This window comes from Cyphomyrmex costatus, unplaced genomic scaffold (assembly GCF_001594065.2).
Source record: "Cyphomyrmex costatus isolate MS0001 unplaced genomic scaffold, Ccosl1.0 scaffold22, whole genome shotgun sequence".
NCBI classification, from domain to species: Eukaryota; Metazoa; Arthropoda; class Insecta; order Hymenoptera; family Formicidae; genus Cyphomyrmex; species Cyphomyrmex costatus.
Genome location: NW_017276257.1, coordinates 37,343 through 47,154, shown reverse-complemented (window position 1 = coordinate 47,154; position 9,812 = coordinate 37,343). Strand labels below are relative to the sequence as shown.

The 9,812-nt window shown below is 43.2% G+C and overlaps 1 protein-coding gene across 1 annotated transcript; it reads left to right on the top strand.

The window, feature by feature from the left end:
* Positions 1–7,539: 7,539 nt before the first annotated feature.
* LOC108773790 (arginine and glutamate-rich protein 1-like) lies at positions 7,540–9,068 on the top strand. The gene is made up of 3 exons (XM_018539724.1): positions 7,540–8,043; positions 8,466–8,700; positions 8,989–9,068. The coding sequence occupies exons 1-3, from the start codon at positions 7,540–7,542 to the stop codon at positions 9,066–9,068; spliced, it is 819 nt and encodes a 272-aa protein (XP_018395226.1).
* The last annotated feature ends 744 nt before the right edge of the window (positions 9,069–9,812 follow it).

The following is a 9,812-nucleotide window of genomic DNA, read 5'->3' as shown; positions in this document are numbered from 1 at the left end:
TGTTGGAGAGCCCGAACGGTGTACGCTTCGAAAACGTATACGTTTATTCGAAATCTCTGCAACAACCAAAGTATCGATATCTCGAAAATTTATTAGCACCGATCGAAGAAATAAACTATTTTACATTCTCCAATAACAGCGAGATCATTCCACCGAGCGAGGCGCTTCCGAATTCAATCTTTATCTTTGATGACGTGGCATGCGACAAGCAAGACGCGATAAGAGATTATTTTGCAATGGGTCGCCACGCGAACGTTGACTGCTTCTATCTCTGTCAGACTTATGCAAAGATACCGAAGCATCTTATACGTGACAATGCAAATCTCTTGATTCTGTTTAAGCAGGATGGAACCAACCTGAAACGCGTGTACAACGATCAAGTCAATACCGACATGCCATACGAAGATTTCTGCGATTTGTGTCGTAAATGTTGGCAGCAAAAGTATGGATTTCTCATAATTGATAAGGACAGTGCGCTTGCTAATGGACGATACAGAAAAGGATATAATGACTTTGCGGTACCGTGAAGCGATCAATTGTCATCGATACGCTGACTGTGCAACATGGATAGCGACAAAGATCATGAGAAGATAGCCATGGTGATTGCGAAAACGAGCGATTCAATTCGTAAAAAGTATCGCGCTTTGTAGACTAGTAAAATGGAGGAGGAGGTCGCGTTGGAGAGACATTTTAAATCTATTACCGAACCGTTGAAACAAATTGTTAAAAACACTGTTGAATCGTCCAAAGATCCTATTAACATTGAAACATTCTTTTCGGAGAAAGACGAGGAACCAAAACCGAAGCGAAAACGACCGAACGATTCGTACGATAGTCCTATACAGGTTTCCACACCTGTGAAATCAGCGTTGAATAGATCGAAAACTGTACCATACACTTTGAATGAAATGTCTGAAATAACTGGATCGCGCGAGTTATCGTACGACCACGCTCCATCCGTCGAAGAAGTATTCGAGATTGCAAATAAACCGCTCGTAACATCCATCCGACATCTGCTTCAAACATCCGAGGGGCAAGAAAAACTGCATGCAAACTATGGTCCGTTGGGACAGAGATATCTGAAAGCTGTCTTGAGTGGTAAGAAAGCCGTCAACATAGACGTCGTGTATGGAGTATATTTTAGCGATGAGGGAACGATGCTCGGTGACAAACGTATCACCTTGAACAAAAACGACGACATAATTATAGATGGACAAAGATACGATCGAACACCGGGACTGTACGAATTGATCTTTATGAAATTTCCCAACGAAAGTATATGCACTGATGACGACGTACAGACATACAAGAGCATTCTGTTGATCACAAATGCTTATCGGCGTGGTCATAACGCTGGTAATCAGGTATTGGGTAACAAGGGACACAAGTATAAGAACATCATCGCACCATTGGTGTTGAGTAAAAAGGTTGGGACCGGTATAAAGGAAAAACTCGATTTGCCGTGCGCCATGTCATTAACCGACAACAAGATTGATTACGTACACTGGGACGATCCCAACAAACTTGTAGACCGTTTTCGATTGCTCGAAGCCTCGCGTCAAGCAGGTCACAACGGCCACGATAATGAGATTCTATCGATTATCGAAGAACTTCGCGAAGCCGGACTTATTATAAATTGATCACGATCTATACATGTCGATCAGTCGACATCGAAATACCGATCAATAAGTTTGGACTGTCGCTTGGAGGAGGAACCGAATCGCACTATCAGTGGTGTGGATTATTCAGAAATTACGTGCGCGATAACGCTCTTTGTCGAGTTGCAGCCGACTTTGACGTAAAGTCGCGGAAGATTCGACGTTTAGCGCTACCAGTGGATGATACTGACGCAGTAAACGAACGATACGTGCAGCAGAGTGTTCAAGATTTGAAAAATCGTCTTGATGAAATTGAAAGAAAGATAACATCATTCCAGAATAACGTGCAAATTATGTTAAATGAATTTGAAAAGAAGATTCGAGAAGCGAAGAATGTCTGAGAAACGAACGCTGGTTGAGGAATTACATGCTCCGGCGAGAAGGAATTTCCCGCGAAGACGTGTCATAGTACACGGATACTATGATCTGTGGCAAGCGGATGTAGTTGAGATGCGTCCGTATACGCGCTTCAACAAAGGTTACCACTACATTCTCACTGTCATCGACGTGCGAGTAAACATGCATGGGCCATACCGCTCAAAGCCAAGAGCGGGAATGAGGTGACGCAGGCAATTGCAAAGATAATTCGAGATAACCGAAGATATCCGAAAAATTTGCAGACTGACAAAGGAAAGTAATTTTACAACTCACATGTGCAGAAACTCTTGAAAAAGCACAATATCAATCATTATTCTACGTATTCCGTAATGAAGGCATCATTTTCATTATAAGAAAAATTGAATCCGTTATTCTAAAATGTCCATTTATTTGGCGTTTCGCCCCACTGTGCAGCGGTGCCATATATTCGTGATGAAACTCGTACAAACACGTTTTCGATATATCGAGGATGCACATACCCACGTATATCGGTTTGTCGAACTTCACCTCGAGTTTACGCAGCTCTATCGCGACCAGATTCTCTGAAGACGCTACGACTGTGAAAGTTGGGTTTCGCGATCATTGCTTCAGCACCGTGTCTGCCTTCCCATTTAGTTAATAATTTTACATCAACGCGATCGCGCACATTCTCCATGGTTTTACCAAATACCGCGTTATTCATAAGTTTATATAAATTTTTCTCAAAATCGTTTTTGCCAAAGATCTAAATTTTGTATTTAATTCTATGTAATCGCGAAGCCATGGAGATTGCGTAAATTGCAGTATATGGTGAATATTTGCGATACGGAGGCCGTGACGAGTACACTGCTGCAGGTTGCGATAATGAATCACGTAACGCTGCTTATCGCATAACGTCGCGAGGAGCTTCTCATCGCGCTTGCTGGGCGGTTTCTCTCGCGTTGGACAGAACGGTAGGTCAGTGTGCGCGTCGTGGAGATGTTGCGGATATTCCAAGTCTACTTCGAGAATATAGCCCGTGAATCTAGCGCGATGGTCGAAAAGTCGAAATTTTGCACGTCGTCGACCCATCGAAAGTCAGCGTATGGCAATGGTTGACACATTGCCCAGCCATAGAGGTTGTTGACGTCATAGTACATCAAATACGATGATGGTTTCGATGAATCGTACGACGGCATGTATTTGTTGTTGGCTCGCGCGTACCTGTTTGAGCACTGGCTCAGACCATCCGCGTATACCGCTCTCGACAAACATGACCATGTCAATGTCTGTAAGCAATTCAAATTTTACACCTGTATGCTTCAACATGGCATCCCATGTGAAGCCAGGCAACGTGTAATAGTATGCGGGGTCAAGCCCGTAACTCGCTATGCAGCTGTTGCGGAAATTTTCAAAGACGTCGGCCAACAACAATACATCCGTTTTTAGATACAGGTCGCTATATTCATCGAGCGTTTGGATGGAGAACCGCTGCCACACGTTGACAGCGTGCGCGTAATCGCTCTCGGATACCGTGCCGTCTGTCAATGAACTATAGAATGACTCGCGAGGTGGCAAACACGATTCATTCAATTTTTCACTGCAATCAATATACTCGTACGGAAAGATACCTTTTCGAGTTAAAAGATTAAAATTTCCTTCCGTTAAATGGGAAAATTCGCGTCGCAGTACCCGCAGCTTATCTTTGCTGAGAAAAGATGATAATTTGTCTAAAGTAGAAGCGAGAAATCTATATGAATCTATGAAACGTAATTGTATACAATTTTTTTTATCATCAACGTGTTTAGTAAAAGAGATATATTTTTCTTTAGTTATCGGTAAGAGATCAACGTGTCCTTCATAGGCAGTAGCAATTTCCTTTATAATGAAATGAGCGTCGTAACCGGTTAAATTATGAAAGACTACGGGTATGCATCGCGAATCTTTATAATTTAAATTACAATTTGAGTGCGCGGGACCTCTGTATCGCCCGGTGAGATGGCAGTGATCGCGTGCTCGCGTATCGTCTTTCGCGAACGGTTTCTCGCATACATGACAGTGTGTGGCGCTATTGAATTTTCGCCAGTCATCTCATGTGAAATCCATGGGAACATTGGTCGAAATTACAGATTGCACACTATGTGCTAAATTTTTCAATTCATCCGCGAACCACGATATGCAGTTATTATCGCGGCGAAAACGTTAGCCTGATAGTGAATCGTCATAAGAACAGTACACGTAATACCCGATACTGAAGACGTTGTGATGTTGGTACGTGTACGTGGATGATGCTGGTTTTTATTCATCTTTTCCAGTGCGCACTCCAAGTCTGCATAGACCACAAACGAGATACGCTCCTTTCTGCAATGGTTCTTAAACTCGAGCCACTTGTCGTCCTCGCTCGGTAGCCTTATTGCACAATCGTTGAGTTTTCCGCAGTCGACGCTGTGGAGCTCCAATTTAGCGCTCGAGCTAAAATAGTGGAGACATCTGGAGAAAAAAAATTTGTTTTTTATTCTTTTATTATTATTATTATTATTATTATTATTATTATTATTATTATCATTATCATTATTATTATTATACATACCTATCGCAGAAGTATTTCTTATGCTCCTTTTTGCTGATTTGCGAGCTTACTAGACGTGACAGGTCTTTAATCAGCGCGAAATGTCCCGCGATATCATCCTCCACGTACAAGAAGTTTACATGCTTGCTCCTCTTTTGATCAGCGAGTCGTATCGGTATGATCCCCTCCTCGATGGCGTAAACGTTGATGGAAATGTCGTTGAGATTTTCAAATTTTTTAATTTTTGACTCAACGTAATCGGGAACTCAATACCCGTGAGATTTAGTACCGATGAGTAGTGCGGATATGATGATGTTCGATATGTATGACTTTTAGCGGGATGAAGAGCGGCGACCACCGATCAGGCGAAACAAGCATTGTCTTTGGATTGCACGTTGATCACCGCTCTCTTTGATATAATTTCCTCCGGAAGTTTGATGTGACATCCCTCGCGCAGAGGATTTAGTTTATACGCGTTCACTGTTAAATTTAGTATACGCGATAACGCCCATCCACTATCGCGTTCTTGAAACTCTTCGAGCAATGCCAGGATTGGCTCGACGACGCGTGACACATACCACTCGCGCTGATCGGTGCATCGATATATTTCATAGCTCCTGGTTGCGATGCTCTTGTTCGCGCGTTTGTCACCAGCTACGAATTCACCATTAAATACAGTATTTATCTTTATAGAGTCATATCTCTGTAAAACACAGTGCACACGCTCAAGCACAATTTCACTCGCGTCTTCGAGGAATCGACAAGGGTCGATGTGATTAGAGTTTATCACCGCGCCCGTTAGAATACGGCTTTCGGACGCCGTTTCGATCTCGCGCCATCAGAGTCCATCTGATTGTCTATTACCGATCGATAATCGCGGTCGTTTGATCCGACTCTGTTCTTCCAAAGATTCGATGAATTCGTCGCATCGCTGTTCCCACGCGACGTACTCTTCTCTGGTACTAAGCAGGGTAGCTTGCTTTATCAAATCTCGCTCCATGTCGCTAGATTGACTAATGACACGATGCGTCTAAATCTTTACGTTTTATATCAATCTATTTGGCAACGTCGCATCTCTTAACTATTGAATGTGCATTTGGCAACGTTGCATTTGTATCAAATTACATTACTGCTCTCATCACTGGACGTGTCTTTTGCAAAAAATCTTAAACAGAACTTGCGAACGTTGCATTTTTTAAATATCGAATTACCCTAATGATTTCATCACCGCATGTGTTTAAAAAATCTGTATTGTGCAAAATTCTTTCTTAGCAACTGCATATTAGCAAACGTTGCATTTTTAAAAATATTGAATTGCATTAATGACTTCATCACCGTACGTGTCTTTTGCAAAAATGTTGCAGCTGCATAAGTGCAAACGTTGCATTTTTTAAATATATATAAATGTCGATGAAAATATTTTCATCAGTCTGCGCAAAGATGTCTAACCATCGTTGTTCATCGCTTCCGCATTTACTTCGCAATCGTGAACTCGGTTACCGTAACGTGCTGACGCGCAATAGTACATGGTGTCCGAGACATGGGGAATTGCAAAAGGGTTTAATTCAGAAAACTTTTGAGTGTAATAGAGTATTTGAAACAAAAGCGCGGATTAATACATGTTGTAACACATTGAGCCGTTATTTATATGAATACCCGGAAACGCTTTGCGTAAGATTTATGATAGAAATTCTAATATCGAATGCGAATTAATAATGTACGCTTTAGGTGATATTGTACACCATGCGTTACATGAATAATAATAAATGTGTATACATATATGTGTGAAAAAAAATAGATAAACACATGTTAAAACTCTATATCACAGTATTCTTATTTATTCACCTTCCTTGCATTCTTCCTTCGCGCAGTATCGCGTTACATCGCGCCAGCGTTATCGTGTGCAACAGCATTACCGCGTGCGGTATCCGTATTAAGCATATACGCGCTCTTTAAAATAATTAAATGAAACGAAACAATTATATTATTAGTTAGCAAATATATAAAAGAAATAATTATATTATTTATTGCTATATAAAATATTTAAAAGTAATAAATCTAATTATTGCTTTAAACAAAAGTAAAAGAAAAAACTTTGAGATGGAAGCTGCATAAGAAGAAGAAGATGACATGAGAGAAACGGCGAGTATACATGGTAAGTATACACGGTAAGTACAGCGCGGCGGCGGCGGCGGCCCGCGCGCGCGATGGCAGCTGCGGTGGGGACCGTACCGCGCCCGGAGGGACCGCGCCCGACGGACCTCGCGGCGAGGGAGGACCGCGCGCGTTAGCTTACCGCGTTCGGAGGACCCTGGCGGCCATTGACTCCGCGGCGATCACCACAATTCTCACCCTCGCGAATTTCCCGCGACGTCAGCACCTGTGACGTCATTTTCCCCCCCGCCATCCCTCTGCGCCGTCAGCCTCCCCCTTCCATGACGTCGCACCCCTCTCACCCTGTGACGTCATCACCCTCCCCTGCCGTGATGTCATACCCCTCGCCTGCATCCGTGATGCCATCCCCTCCCCTGCCGTGACGTCATTCCCCTCTCCTGCCGTGACGTCATACCCCTTCCCTCCCGTGACGTCATACCCCTCTCGCCTTGTGACGTCATCCCTTCCCGTGACGTCATACTCCCTCGCCCGCAACCGTGACGTCATCCCCCTCCCCTGCCGTGACGTAGACCCCCCCGCGCCTCGGGTTCCCCTCGCCCCTCACTCCCCCTCAGAGGACCATGGCTTTGAATCGGCCTATATACTCTACGAGAGAGGGGGGAGGGGAGGGTGGGGGAGGGAGAGGGGAAAGGGAAGGGGGAGGGGGAGGAGGATGAAGAGGGAGAGAGAAAGGGGGGAGAGAGTAAGAACGGACTAGAGAAGTGAAAAGTGGGAAAGATCAGAGCGTGCGCCGATAGGAGCGGGGGTAGAGGATCGAGAGCGCGAGTGTGCACGAAGGTGGGGTGGCACGGGTAGCGGGGTATGAGTGAGAGCCGGGAGATAGAGAAGGTAGACACCGTCCTAGGGACGGCAGAGTCGAACAGCAAGCGGGGTCAAGCAGAAGAAGCGAGAGTAGGGAAGAGAGGGAGACCATCAAACGCCGAAAAGTTGGGAAGGGGGAGAAATAGTAGTATAGAGAGTACATCGAGTATTTCGTCGTGGATTTGGAGGAGAGGAAGAGAGCAGCAAGATAGTGACAGCGAGAGTGAAGAAAAGGACGGGAAACGGAGGAAGATGGCCGAAATAGCAGCAAATACCGAAAATGCGCAAATAATAGAAATGGAAAGGATTGAAAAATTATTGGAAGAGATGGGAGAGAGTCAAGAAAGATCTAAGAAAGAAATTATTAAGAAAATAGAGGATAGTAATAGAGTTTTAGAAAAGAAGGTAATGACCGAGTTTAAGAAAGAGATGGAAAAAATGAGAGAAGAAAATATGAAAGTGATAGAAGGATTGAAGAAAGGAAATGTTGAATTAAGAAGAGAGGTGACGGAGTTAAAAAAGAGAGAAGAGGAAAGAGAAAGAAGAGAAAGGAAGAAGAATATTATAATTAAGGGGGAACAAGTAGAGGGAGGATCAGCGAGGCAGGTAGCAGAAAATCTGTGCAATGAAATATGTGGAGAAGAAGTAAAAGTGGAAGGCGCAATGTATATTGGCAAAGAAGAAAAATTTATTTCAGTGAAACTAGAAAACTTCGAGGAAAAGATAAAGATTATGAAAAACAAGTATAAGCTAAGAGGGAGGAAAATATATGTTGATTACGATATGACAAGAAAAGAGAGAAAGATACAGAAGAAGGTAAGAGAATGGGCATATCAAGAGAAGAAAAAAGGAAGGATGGTGAAAGTAGGGTACGGGAAAGCGGAGATAGGAGAAATAAAGTATATATGGAATTATGAGAGGGATAGAATGGAAATTGGAGGGGATTTTGCGGGAGCTGCGAGGATGGAGAACAAGTCGAAGAGAAAAATGAAGGGGAGGATGGAGAACGAGGAAGAGAACGTCGAGGTGAGAACGAGAAGGACAGAGATAGTAAAGCAGAGAAGAAAGAAGAGATACTTAGAGATAGATGTAGTAATAATAGCAGCAATGGTGAAAGGAAAGGTGTGAATGAGAGTAGAGAAGTGTGGGAGAGTACGAGAGGTAGGGAAGAGGGCATAAGGAGGGGATGAAGAGTGAATGGAGAGAAGGAGAGTGAATGTGAAAGAATAAGTGAGAATGAAGGGTGTACGAATGAAAGAAAAGGGGAGAAAAAAGAGAGAGAAAGTAAAAAGAGGGATAGAATAGAAAAGGGGGTGGGTAAAAGGGCGGGAAAGACAAAAATGGCGGGAGAGAGGAGGGAACGGGTGAGGAGAATTTTTTGGAATGTGGCGGGTTTGAAGAAAAAGGAGACAGACTTTTGGGAGTTCATAGGAAATTTTGAAATAATAGGGTTGATAGAGACGTGGATAGATGAAAAAGAGTGGGGGAAGTTAAAGGAAAAAATGCCAAAGGAATGGAAGTGGAAGTGACAGCCAGCAGATAGGGATAAGAGAAGAGGTAAAGCGAAGGGGGGGATAATTACGAGAATAAGGAAAGAGATAGAGGAAAATAAGGAAGAGCTTGAAAATAGGGAGGGGATACAAGAAAGAAAGATCATATTGGATGGGGAAAAGTGGAGAGTGGTGAAGGTGTATAATAGAGAAGGAAGAAAGAAGGGCTTAGAGGATGTGCAGGAAGTAATAAAGGAAGAGGAAGGGGGGAAGATGGTGATGGTAGGAGATTTCAATGCAAGGATAGGAGAAGAAGGGGGAGTAAGAACTTTAAGTGGAGAGGAGAAAAGGCCGGAGAAGGGGAAAAGAGTATCAAAAGATAAGGTAATAAACAAACAGGGTAAAGAGTTGCTCAGAGTGATAGAAGAGAGGGGGTGATGATTTTAAATGGGGAAAAAGTAGGAGATGAAGGGGGGGAATGGATCTATGAAAAAACGGGGGGGAGATCGATGATAGACTACGGAATTGTAAATTGGGAGGCATGGGAGAGGATAGATAGGTTTGAAATAGGATGTAGGATAGAGTCAGATCATCAGCCGATCATAATCGATTTTGGAGGTAGGTACGCGAGAAAAGAGGAAGTAACAGAAGAGGTAGGAAGGATATAAGATTGGACAGAAGAAGGTATTAACATATATAAAGAAAAAATAGAGAAAATAGAATGGAAAGGGGAGGACGTGCAAGAAGGATGGGAAGAATTAGAATCGGAAATAAACTCAGCAG